The sequence below is a fragment of the Falco rusticolus genome, chromosome 14 (assembly GCF_015220075.1).
Source record: "Falco rusticolus isolate bFalRus1 chromosome 14, bFalRus1.pri, whole genome shotgun sequence".
Lineage (NCBI taxonomy): Eukaryota > Metazoa > Chordata > Aves > Falconiformes > Falconidae > Falco > Falco rusticolus.
This window is the reverse complement of record NC_051200.1, coordinates 20,999,783-21,013,057: the sequence shown is the minus strand read 5'-3', so window position 1 is coordinate 21,013,057 and position 13,275 is coordinate 20,999,783. Positions and strand designations below refer to the sequence as shown.

The following is a 13,275-nucleotide window of genomic DNA, read 5'->3' as shown; positions in this document are numbered from 1 at the left end:
TTTTCTGAGCGTCGACTGCTTGCAAACCTGCATTACAGTGTCTTCTGAGACTGCAGACAGCCTAGAACAATGCTTGTAACATCAGTGTCAAGAATTTTGTTGCATGTTCAGTAAAAGCATCCTACTATCATCCAGTCATTTTTCAATTTCTATCAGAAATAAGAGAAGTGAAAATAGTTCTGTTATCTTCAGAAACATGCAGAAGTGGTGTTAGCACATCTGTTCAGTCATAGACTATCAGTTTAAACTGTTTTGACCCCAGAAAGTCAGATCCTCATGTGTCAGTGAATTTTGTCGCTGAATTGCTTTTTTTTCTGTCACTTGTTAGCCTCCAGTAATGCCATAACTGAACAAACTCTGGTTGTTGACCTCTGTAGCTCTGTTTACCAACCTGAAAGTGATCACAGAATTTGAGTGTTCTATTTAACATTCGACCACTCTTTGAAAAGGAATAGGAGCAAGAGATAAGGCAATCCTGTCAAATATACCTGGTGTTGGTGAGAGAAGAGCTGCCTGGAAGCAATGCACTCAGGCTGTTTAACCTGCAATGAATGAAGTTTCACAGGGAATGAAGCCTTCCTCATCAGACTTCTGCTGCCTGCTGTTTAGTTGTGGGTGGGCAGATCAGGAGTTGCAGGACATCAGCCACAGGAGCTGCTCCTGATACACTTCACCACTTGTGGTCAGGTCATCAGTATTAACATCAGGCAGTTGTATGTGAAAGAAAACTGTGAAGAAACTGCTTAAAATACACTGGTGTCACTTCTAAACAAGAATAATATTAGGGAGTACCTTTTTGAATATGCAGTCTGCAAAGCACTGTGCTTTGGTTGTTTTGCTTCTTACCTGGAGAGCAGAGCCGCTCTGTAATTCCTTGAACTCTTTGCGTTGTGAAATGAAAGGTAAGGAGCAATGCTGGCCATCTGCTAGGTATCACAGTTACGATGTGCTATTTCCCCGTCAAGTATAAACAGTTTAAATTGATAAATAGCATGGTGTTGTGGCTTTTGTGCTTTCTTTGTGATTCACTGCTGCACTTTCTGATAGTGGGTCGCTGTGATCTTGGCGTCTTGGTGGGTTTTTTTCATTCTCTGCTTCTGACCAATGCTTTGTAATTGCTGCCTCCCTCTGCAAATTTGCACGTTGGGTCTGATGTTGAACATTGCGTCATGCTGTTGGCAATAGCCTTGTTGCTATTTTATGTTCATTTTGCTTTTGAGATTTCCCTTGATATTTCTCTAGAAGACAGAATCCAGCACAGATGGGGTTTTGTTGAAGGGGATAATTAATCTCTCTGTAGTTCTGCATTTCTGATTGTATCACCTTGTGAGATTCTCTCTCACCATTTCCCTAAGTATTCAGTTTTTGTGATTACCTTTTTCAGGTATTTTTCCTGTCATTCCTTAATTGTGTTGATCAGGTTGAAATTATTCTGTCATTAGGATGTGTATCTTTTGCTAGAGCTGGAAGAACTGACTAGATACTTTTACGTGTTTACTTCGGTGTGTGGCATGTTACGGACAGCTTTACCTCACTGTTGTATTGCTTACCTCTTAAATAAAGGGGAGGAGGGTCAAACGTTGGAGAGGTCTCAGAGTTCTGTGCTAAGGAGGTGAGAGTCCCGGAGTAAGAATCTTTTAAGAATTACAGAACAAAAACCCCTGTAACTCTGTATTGAATGGTGTAGTGCAAAATGAGATTTACTTGCATGATTTTGGTACCTACACATAGCTGCCTGGTGCCATTTTTGACACTCCCTGGCATTCCATCTGATGTCCTGCTGCTGTTTTAGAAGAGGGCGAGTCCTCTATCAGCCATATCTATTTTGGACATCCTATCAGACATGTAGGCAACTGAATCCCACTCTTTGTCTATGAACAAAATTAATGTCAAATGCAACTGTAAAGGCAAAACTTTATAACACAAAGATCCATTTCTATGGGTTACCTGTATTTCAAGCAGGAAAAAAAAGAGAAGAATTGCTTTTATTTCCCTAATGGTGTTTGAAATTCAGGCATTTGAAATTCAGTACAAAACAGTACTACAATCCGTTCATCGTAGCCTGTGCACAGATGTAGTAAGTCAGTTTCTAAACCAGAGGGGGGTGTATGCTAAAATACCCTTAGCTTAAAGCAGGTTTAGAAAAAGTGACAGTTACAACCTGTTAAGTTAAATCAGAGAAAGGACCTTCTGGGCTTCTCTAGCCCCAAGCTTTTGCATATTTACATTTGGAAGCGTATGCTGTTTTCAGGTGTTGACTGATTTTACTGTTATGGTTACTAAGGTGTATTCATGCTAATTCTTTAGACTTTTATTTTTTTCTTCTTTTTTGCTAGATCTACCAATGTTGTATTAAGATAACTACTTGAGTAGAGATGCTGGTATTCACGCAGCTGTACCTGAAACAATTGAAAAAAATGTGAATACTGTGATTTACGCCAGTGGTTTCTGTCAGGGTTTTTGTTAATTCTATACGTGAGACTACTACTACGGGCAAGAGTGCATTTTAAATACCAAACCTCATGTCTTTAATGTCAGAGTACTGCTTCATTATTGCACAAGGACAGGCACAGCTGCTGCGTCGGGGTGCCCTCATCTTTTCGTGGGGAACTGAAGGTGGCCGGGAGGACAGTGAGGCAGGCCCAGTTCACCTGGGATCTCCATAACCTTTTTTGAAACCTTTTACCTTCACGCTTGCTTTTGCATTCTCTCCGAAATAAGTGTGTATATATAGAAATACTTGACATTCAATAGAGAATACAGAAATGGGGCTGGACCCGACCTTGTTTCAGCAAAGGATTTCCAAAATGCGCGGCGCGACGCCGGGGCCGCACGCAGCCGCGTGTGCAAGGGGCAGTGCGTGTGGGGCGCGGCGCGGCCGGGGGGCCGCACACGGACGTTGATCACGATTTCCCTCAGGGCGCCGCCTCCTCGCGGGCGCGGTGCCGTGCCGGGCGCTCCGTGCGGGCTGCGTTACTGCTCGCCGGGGCCCCCTACCCTCCCCCGGCCGCACCGGCTGTTCCCTGGGCATTGTTACTTCCCCGGGGGAAGCCGGGGCCGAGCGTCCCGCGGCCACCCCTGCGCACCCCCGCGGGAGGCAGCGAGCGGCGGCGGCGACGGAGGGGGTCCGCGCTCTCCCCCCCGCCCCGCGGCCGCCTCTCCCCCGCGGCGCACAGGCGCGCTCGGCGGCGCGGGCAGAGTGAGGGCAGCGGCCTCGGCGCGGCGGGTGCGCCTGCTCGGTGCGCGGGGCGCGCAGTGACGTGCGGCGGCCGCCGCGAGGCCGGCGGCGAGCGGGCGGCGGGGGGAGGGGAGCAGGCCGCGCGCGCTCGCGCCCCGCCGCCCGGCCCAGCCCAGCCCGTGATTGGTGCAGGCCCGGACCCGGCGGACCCGAATGCCAGGCCGCGGCGGCGGCGGCGTCCTGCGGGCCCAGCACCCCCCCTGCCCCCGGGCCGCGGCCGCCCGGCGCGGGGAGCCGCTCAGGTGAGCCGCGGCGGCGGAGCCGGGCCGGCGGGGGGTGGGGACAATGGAGGCGGTTAGGCCTCACGGCAGGCCGCGCCCGAGGCCTTGCCGCCGCGGGAGCCGGTGGGGCCGGCCGCCGCCGTCTCCCCGCGGGTCGGCGAGCCCCGGGCGCCGGCGGCTGCTGCGGTGCCGGGCGGGCGCGGGCGGGCGGGTGGCGCCGGCAGGCCCAGCGGCTGAGGGGCCTTTTCGGGCGGCCAGAAAATGGCGGAAAACAAGATGTCGGCCGGCGGGGCGGGGAAGGCTGCGGCTCCGCAGGCCGCCGCGCCGCCGGGACAGGGGTTATCCCCGCCTCCCCGGCCCCTGTGCCGCCGCCCGAGCCCGCCCTGGGGGGGGGTTGTCAGCGGCCGCAGGACAGGGGCTGGCGGCGGCCCGGGGCAGGCTGAGGGGAGGCCGCGCGGGTGGCGGGCCCTGCCCTGCGCGCCCCTGCCACGGGCGGCGTCCCACGGCGCGCGCCCTCCGCGGGCTCCTTTGTCTCCGCGCGCCCCCTACGCCCGCGGCCGCCTCCGCCGCTGCGCGCGCCGCCCGCCGCCGGGGCGCCTGGGGCCGCTGCCGGTCGCTCCGGCGCTGAGCGAAGCGGGTGCGGGCGGGAGGCTCCGCGCCGGGCTGCCCGGCCGGCACTGCGGGCTCGCCCGACACCGCCGCGCACCCGCCGCCCGGCGGCGCGCCCGCCCCGCGAGCACGCGCGGGGGACCGCGCTCCTCCGCACCCGCGCAGCGCCCCCGGCTCCCCCCGCCGCGGCGGACCCGGCGGTGCGGGCTCGGCCGGGGGCAGGCGGGAGGGTGTGTTGCTGCCGTGGCTGTAGCGCGGAGGCGCAGCTGCGCCTGCTTGGCTCGCTTGCCGGCAGCCGGACAAAATCTCCTTCGCTGGTTTTGTCTTTGTCGTTTTAAGGGGATGCAGAGGGTGAGGGTAGGTTGTCATGGATGCTTGATGGGCGAACACAATAAAGGACTTTAAAATGGATATGTTAGTTTTCATACCCAGTCTTTATTCCTTGAAGGGCTTCTGTTAACCTGCACGTGATTTTCTTAATTGGATCCTTCTGTGTAATATTTCTGCCGAGGCGAGCTGTTTCTCATTGCGTTTCTGTTGGTTGCTGCATTAAAAATCAGCTGGGGGGGAGCCTCAAAATCCTCAGGTATCTTCAGGGGAGGATAATTCTCTGTGTTCTTCTTGAACTTGAACGTTGAGGTAATCAGAAAAGATCTGGTTTGGATTTTTCAACTACCTACAAGTTCACTTACTGTGTTACGTTGCTCTATAGCTGAGCTCGATCCTTTTGATTTAATCAAAATGTCATTTGCAGCGTACAAATACCTGGGATGCCTGACAAAGTACGCCGATGTGTTTCATTATATGTAAACAAGACTGAAATATTATTCAGAAGAAATTCACGATTTTAAAGGAGGGCTTAAGGGCTGACAAAGCAAATAGGCTTTATTTGGAAGCGTATCACCTGAACATGTGGGGAATAGTTGTATGTGTAAGCTGGAGAGATGCTTAGCATTTGCAGGACCGTGCTATAGGATACAACAAAATGTATTAAATATGTTCCTATTTATGAAGAAATACTCAATTGTAATGGGCTTTCTCTAGAAATATTTTCTAATGTTATAAAAATTTTAAATATGGCAACAATGCCTGGAAGTCAGCTTATCGATTGGGAGCTTCATTGTACCTCCGGATACAAGAAAGACCATATTTTTTCCTGGGAAGGGTAGACGTGCTGAGGCATTTCATTTTTTTCCTCCTCAAAATATTTTGCTGAAGATCTCTCAATTCAGAGTGTTTTCTGAAAGCTTTCTCAAAGGAAATTAAAGTATTAATGGTTATTTTATGATACTTTTATGGGAAGAGTAAGCTAAGAAATCAGCCTGTATACTAAGAGCAGTGTTTATAAGGCCTGGGCCTTTACCAGTTTTTCAATTGAGTGTTGCTGTTGTAAATCTGTGGTCTTAGGTAGTCCCAGTCTGCCAACCATTATCTTGGATTTTAAAAAACACCATTTACAGTAGTAATTTACAGTTGTGTTCCTGCCTGTAGGCAGATGCATCATGTAGTTGGGATTTTTCACTCTAAAATTCATTGCCTGGTCTCAGCTGAGTCCTCTGTAAGGAAGAGCTTTGGGATAAAGAACTGAAATAGGTTAAAATCAACGTTCTCCTGAAGCTAGTTGGAAAAAGAACTATATTTTTCAAAAAAGAAAAGCAGTATCACATACATGTTTTGAAAATTTAGCCTTCAGACGTTGCTCTGGGAGTCTCAGTTTAGGTTTCATGAAATTCAACATTTTGGGATCTGATGATAACATACTCCTTCCTGGTGCAAGATAGCATGCTGTATTTAAAAGAAAAATCAATGAAAATATTAATGGAATGTCATAAAGTGGTATTATTTTGTTGGCTGATGCTTACAAAGCATTTTTATGGTAGTTGCTTTTGAATACACAGAAGAAAAGGTGAATTCAGAGGAAAAACTTGAGATCTTAATAGAGGCAAGAGAAGTATGGATAAGTGTAGGGTTGTGGTAGCATACAGGATTGTTACTTTCTGCCTTATTTCTTTGGCTTTTTTTGAAACATAGGATTGGACTATTTCTGCTATGATTGCGTGGGTATATAACACATTGTACTACAGAAGGAAGCTGTGAAGAACCAGAGTTAATTACTGTACTACTACATTTTTTGCTGTTTCCAATAATAAGGTTTGCATGCATATGTAGTGCATGGAACTAAATCATCTGCACTACTGAAACCTAGGAGCAAAAATACCCAGTTGTAGGAGAATTGTGGGCCTTAGCTGTTGTTAATTGTTCCAGCGTTAGCAGGAAGGGGTTTTCCTGCTGTCACTGCATTCCTTTAAGACCTGAAAGCAGATATATAAAATAAATCTGTGATTGTGTAGTTGGTGCAACTCAGTCCTGTGTCTGCATTGAGGGTTTAGAAGAGTATACTTAAGTAGTGGTTGAATACCAGCTGCATCAACTGAGGTGCAGCTTCAGCATGTTTACTGCTAATGTGTCATCATCCATGTCTGTTTTTAGTGGAAGCTTAAGGTATTCATAGTACTACGTGCACCCGTGAGTTCAGTAGTTTTTACAGTCCTGTTAGCTACTGTCAAAGTACTCCTTTTAGCGAGAACTTACTTTCCATGCAGAGTTTTTAATTTAAATTAAGATCATAGCCTGCCTTTGTATTGAATTTTCAGTGTAGCCCAAAATACAGTATATTTGGGCATCTAATTATATAACCTGATAATAAATTAAATTTCTTATTGAGAAGGAAGAAGAGCCTAGCATATCCTTCCTGTAATCTCAGATTGATACAATTTAAGGTAATTTTTCATATCCATGTACATTAAGAAGGAAGGATTACCTGAGTGTCAAGGCTGTGGTCAGGAAATTTTAGAGTATTGCATTAATTCTGAAATTGCTATATTAAATTAGCTATTTATGGTCTAGAGCTGTATCTTATTTTGTAACAGCAAGTATTCGTTAGCTACTGTGAGATTTCAGGTGGCTGTGACTGTAATTTAGGAGTGATAGACCATCGCGTTAAGGTTCTGAAACTGCTTTATAATTCTCACATGGTGAAAGAATTTGATTTTGGAGCTAAATCTTAAAACTGCACTGGAATTTGATTGTATGGGTGAAATTGGGCCAGTTAAATCCTTGACTGCTTTCGCCAGTGATCATGTTTGACTGGGTTTTTTGTGATACCAGCTGGTCTGTGGACCTAACTGCTCTGTTACGGCACCTTCGAGAAATTACATTGGGGAATTCTTGCAGCTCTGCAAGAAGAATGTTGTGTTGTCATTGTCCCCAAGAGTTAGTACTGAAGATTTTTTAAAGACAGTTTGAGAGAAGTAGGTTTGAGCAAATAATACGTGGAGAAAGTGTTGAAAGGGTAATAGTGACACTAGGTGATACACAAGTTCTTTGGTTCTTTTGTGTTCTCAGGTAGTTGAAAACTCCTTGGGGTGGATCAGTGACTTTTTCTTGAAATTGCCATCATCGTGGACTGCTTGCTGCTTTCTTTGCCTGAGGATTTCAGGAGTGTAAAAGAAGGAATAGTCACTGCTCAGTTCCTTCCTTGACAGTGAAGGTGCAGCAAGCATGGATGTGTGGTTCTGGACTGTGCGTGCAAATCGAACTAAGGGCTGATGATGTTTTCTACCAGGCCTTTTGTCAGACTTTTAATGAAATAGGGGCTCATACACAGACACTGGAAGACAAAATCGGCTTTGGCGCTTTTGTTCTCGTAAATTCAGTGCACTACACAGCTTTTTCAAAATGTACATGTAATTAAACATAATGTTCAGTCAAATTTACGTGTTAAAATTAGTTTTGAAATAGCTGATAGATAGAAAATCGTGAAAGAATCTGAAAAATTGATACTCCTGATGAAATTCTCAACTTTCTTCGATGCAGCTCCACACAACCATAATAACCAGTCCCGATAATTAAAGGGTATATACAGACAGGGATAGAGCAAAAGTGACTTCTTAGTGTGTAGTTGCTCGTGTATGTTACTATGGTAAGGCATGCGGTTAGTAATAGCGTGTGCACAGTGTGACGGCTGACTTGCATTTCTTGCTTCTACAGACAGCTACAGTTTCTTTTAAGGCAAAGTTAACTTCCTTCCTGACAAAGTTTCTGCTTCTAGAAAATAAGTTACTGGTACCTAGGCTCAGTTGCTTGCTCTGTTGTTTGGTTACTATGGCTTGATGCTGTTGCTGCTGGTATTACAGGTGATGAGATTTCTACTGTCAGTCAATGAGCTGTTACCCTGTGGGCATAGTCTCATAAAATGGCAAAAATATTTTAATGTTCAGCTTGCAGTGGGGAAATTGAAGATTTAGGCATTTCTTCTGCTTACCGCTCCTAGAAATAATGTTGAAGTCTGAACCTCTGCAGGCTGAATGTAGCTAGAAAGCACTTTTCCATTAAATTCTATGGAATATAAACAGAACTGTTCTAGGCCAGGCAGTAACCTCGTTTCACTTGCTTGTGTAATTCTTTTGATTAACGTAGGACTACTTATGGATGGAAACATTTTCAGGATTTTGGGACAAAAAATATAAAACCAAAAGAATAAAGCAAAGTGAATTGTATGAAGTACTGCATGCTTTTTTCTTGAAGTTTTGGATAAATGCTCTGTGTTTGTCAGTGTGACATATTAATCCAGTAAAGCTAATCAACACAGTAACACTGTTTTACATAAATTCTGATTTTGCTTTTATTGCAGCTATTTGTGAATGAACTTAGCTGAATATGGATCCAGGTGGTGGAAGTCTTGGATTGCAAACACAAGAATCCAAAATGCCTCACACTATGATTATGCAGGATTTTGGTAAACATTTTAACTATTAAAAACAATGAATAAAATCAAGACTGTTTTTCAGGCTTTTGCTGTACGTTTATAAATGATACCAAGATGCAGAGATGACTGATATGATAATGCTGTTTGCATGGCTTTTGAGAAAATTCTGATTTTAAGGTGGCATATATTATGTCTGTGTATCCTTTTGTTGCTTAATCACTTACTTCAAAATACTGAAGTAATTCTGGAGGAAAAAAAAAAAGCAACTAAGTCTGTGGCCCAGAGGGCTCTAGATGAGACAGAAAATGTTACCTGGAGTTCAATGGTTTTGTGGTATGCGAGCTTCTGCTTGAACTCATGTTGACTAGTAGCTACGTCTCCAACACACAGGAGATGTAAATAACATCCAGTACAGGATGTACACAACGTCCGAGCTTTTGTGTGCTTACCTTGATTACTGTCACCAGTTCTCCTTTAGGCTGTGTCAGTAAATGTGGTGAGAAATAATGTCTTTGAAAACAACCTGTTACGTAGGCAGCAGGTTACAGATTTAGCTGAACCTGCATGTTCACATGTGCTTAGAAGTCTTCTGTCAAGAGCGTTAGTCCTTGGACTGGACTGATACAAGAAAACTTGTTTCTAAGTTGAGTTGGGGGGAGGGATACTTTTTCTTAAATAAGCACCGTTTCTTTTGGTGGCAGTGCTAAATTAACCGCACCAATTTTGAAGGTTTAGAGAAAGGACAGCAAGAAATCTCTGCTCTTTTCTTTGTTGGTCTCCATTTCTGCATTATGGTGAGATGACCTTCTCAGGTAGTGGAAATGACCATGTCTTTGTTCTAACATGAATTAATATCCCTCAGAGTGTACCAAAATAACTGCATTTGCAGTATGATGCTGAATAATTTATTTTTTTCATTCTGATAAGAACCTTTTTCTGGTTGTATTCATTAAGATTAAAACTGCTATTTATGTGTGTGTTAAAATGATTCACTGTGCATTCTCTTTTATGTATAGAAAAGTAGTCTGCAAACGTGACTGGCCAGTCAAGTCTGTTAGTGGAAAACAGATTTCTGCTCCTAGCCATTCCTTGCAATGTGGCAAGTTGTTGGAAATCGTACTGTAAATACTGCATACAACCGAGTATTTGTTTTTGTCAAGGCCCATGTAGTCTGAAGGCTGAGAGTCCTTTTATCGTAACAGCAATTAATGTATTGTTACCACACTTCCAGTGTCATGCAAGAATTCTGTGAAGGTTCAAATTGCAACTGTAATCAGATGTTTTCTAACTGAAATTTATAAAAAAATGAAATTGCAAACTGGCCTCTAGGTTTTAACATAGCAGCATTGCAAAACCCAAATAAGGGCAAACTCTGCATTACGTCTTAAAGAAGTGTCATGTTTTGGTTTTCCTATTTTAAAGAATACAGGCTGTTTTGGATAGTCCTTGTCAAGTGAAAGGCAAAATGTGGATTGTTGAAAAGTAATAGATTTGTATATCTGCGTTTAAGTGCTCTATACAGTTATTCCATGCCTTAGGTAAACCAATTGCTAATGCAATGATTTTAACATTTTTCTCCTCATTCGTAATTGTTTCATAGTGGCTGGAATGGCTGGCACTGCTCATATTGATGGAGACCATATTGTTGTATCAGTCCCTGAAGCTGTCCTAGTTTCTGATGTTGTTACCGATGATGGAATAACTCTTGATCATGGCTTAGCAGCTGAAGTTGTCCAAGGACCTGACATCATCACTGAAACTGATGTTGTGACAGAAGGCGTAATTGTTCCTGATTCTGTTTTGGAAGCCGATGTTGCTATTGAAGAAGCTTTAGATACCAGTGATCATGTTTTGACTTCTGATCTAATAACAGAAACCGTTAGAGTTCCCGATCAGGTGTTTGTGGCTGACCTTGTTACGGGTCCTGATGGACATTTGGAGCACGTGGTGCAAGACTCTGTATCAGGAGCCAACTCACCTACAATGGTTTCAGAAGAAGTTCTTGTAACGAACTCAGATTCTGAAGCAGTCATTCAAGCAGCTGGTACTGTTCCTGGCTCCACAGTGACTATAAAAACAGAAGACGATGATGATGGCAAGAGTACATCTGAAGACTACTTAATGATATCTTGTAAGTTAAACAAAGGTAGATATAAACAGGAGATTATCTGAAGTAGAAGTGGTCTGGTGGGGAGAAGTTACTATAACTGGACTCTTGCTGCATTCTGTACTGGAACGCTCAAGTAATAGTCTATTACCCAGTTAATTCTTGGTGTCTGGATTTGGATTTTCTTGATGTAAAGTCCATTATTGCTGATACAGCAAGAAAGAGTGATGTGCTGTTGAGTGAGTATGTGTGTATTTCTGAAACTAGATGTTTCTGAAAATTTAGAAAAACACATTGGAAAGTTAAACATTCTGTGTATTTTGAGTGTCATACTTTCTTTTTTTATTTTTTAAATACACAGGTATTTAACCACGTTACGTAGTTTTGTGTCAAAATAACGTGTTGGGTTTAAGCAGTAGAATCCAGCAAAGAAGGGAGCTTTTTAAGATAACTGACTCGTAAAGTTTTCTCTTAAGTTTCCACAAAATACTGTTTGTTTAGTTGTATTAAAAATTACAGTAGGCATTTTATTGTATGTTGCGCTGTTCTGGGCTGAACTTGACCTTAAGGGGTTGTGTGCATTAACTGATGGGCTCTGACACTGGGCGGCTGCCCATTGCAGTTCTCGCACCACATTCAACTCTGAGGAGACTGGCCCTACGCTGCTTGCGGAGTGAGAGCTGCTGGAAGGACCTAAGGTGTATTCTGTTTCTTCAGTGGTTCAGTTACGCTCAAGATAAAGAGTTTTTATTGTTACACAAAGTTGGTAAAATGTATGATAGTTCATTTTAAAGTTTTGACTTCTCCAAATTAGTTACTGAAATGTGAGTAGGTCAAACCAGATTTTATTTAGTCAGAAACAATATGCTAAAAAAAAATGGCAGTGCCAAGTGTGTCAGAAGTGTCAGTCTGTTCACAGCAAGCTGCCTGTATTAAAAATGTCAAGACAGAGGACATGACTGATTAGTGATCATAATGATTTCATATTTTGTAGTATTTATGTCCCTTATGCAAAATATTTTTTTTTGTTATTTATTTTTTGTTCAGTATAGGATGGACAGCAACGGGTTTTTTTATCATTCTATCATGACTAATGCCATATGTCAGCAGTGGAAGTCAAAAAGGTTTTTTTGGCAAAAGAATAAAAAAACCCCTCAATCTGAAAGCAAATTAGACCTATAACAGAAAAAATCCCGTGTGTTTGCAAATGAAGGAACACCATTTTTACAGTCAGTTGTTTCACTGAAAAAATTCCTCCTTTCTGATAGAGTACTTATGGTGAGTTGTATTCTGTAACTGCAGTATTTCCAGCTGCACCTTTTTATTGTAAGTAAAGTCACGTTTGGAATTTGGAATTCCTTCTAAGCTAAGTGTGATTGATAATGATGACCACTGCACTTAGACCAGAGAATCTTAAACTTTTAAGTAACAGTTCCCTGATGACCTCGACTGTGTCTGATACATTTATATTTTTGTCAGGTGTTCTCAAGCCTACTTTTGCTTTTTGCAATGTTTCGAAGCCAGTGTGAAACCTAATTTTCAGCAGTTAGATTTCTATATATGTATAATCATGATACGTCTGAATATTCACAGCTGGAAGCTACATTATTAATTATAATTTTATTTTAAGTTACTGTTTTAGATAAATTAAGGCAGTCATAAAATTATAGACTCGTTCAGGTTGGAAAAGACCTTTAAGGCCACCCAGCCCAGCCCCTAACCCAGCGCTGCCAAGCCCACCGCTGAACCGTGTCCCCAAGCACCGCGCCTGCGGGGGTTTTGAGCCCCCCCGGGGACGGTGCCAGCACCGGGTCCCTGGGCAGCCTGTCCCCCTGCCCGGCCACCCTTTCCGCGAAGGAATTTCTCCTGAGATCCCCCCTGACCCTCCCCTGGCACAGCCTGGGGCCGTTCCCTCTTGTCCTGTCGCTGGTTCCCTGGGGGAAGAGACCGACCCCCCGGCTCCAGCCCCCTCAGGCAGCCGCAGAGCGATGGGGCCCCCCCGAGCCCCGTTTCTCCAGGCTGAGCCCCCCCAGCCCCCCCAGCCGGTGCCGCAGCCCCTTCCCCAGCTCCGTGCCCGTCCCTGGACACGCTGCAGCCCCTCGGGGTCTGTCCTGTAGCGGGGGCCCAGCCCTGAACCCCGCGTTCGCGGGACCCCCCAGTGCCGGGCGCAGGGGACGGGTGTAGCTGCCGGCCCCTGCAGGTCAGCCCCAGCCCCCCACCCCCCCAGCTCGGTGTCATCTGCAGACTGAGGGGACACTCGATCCCCATGTCCAGACTGTCGATAGGGATGAGATCCCTTGCCTCTGCTGTTTCAAGGCTGGATTGTGCTGGG

The 13,275-nt window shown here is 44.9% G+C and overlaps 1 protein-coding gene across 9 annotated transcripts in view; it reads left to right on the top strand.

The window, feature by feature from the left end:
* ZNF711 (zinc finger protein 711) overlaps positions 1–13,275 on the top strand; it is a 58,705-nt gene that overhangs the window by 15,458 nt on the left and 29,972 nt on the right. For 7 of the 9 annotated variants that reach the window (XR_005107446.1, XM_037407813.1, XM_037407815.1 and 4 more), the window contains 2 exons: positions 8,762–8,866; positions 10,437–10,967. Coding sequence is in view for 7 of the 9 variants with exons in the window: in XM_037407813.1 (XP_037263710.1) it covers positions 8,788–8,866; positions 10,437–10,967 (610 nt within the window). In the remaining 2 variants the exon portion in view is untranslated. Of the gene's footprint in view, positions 1–3,270; positions 3,481–8,761; positions 8,867–10,436; positions 10,968–13,275 lie in introns of those variants that run through there. The other 2 variants (XM_037407818.1, XM_037407822.1) reach the window with 2 other exon arrangements.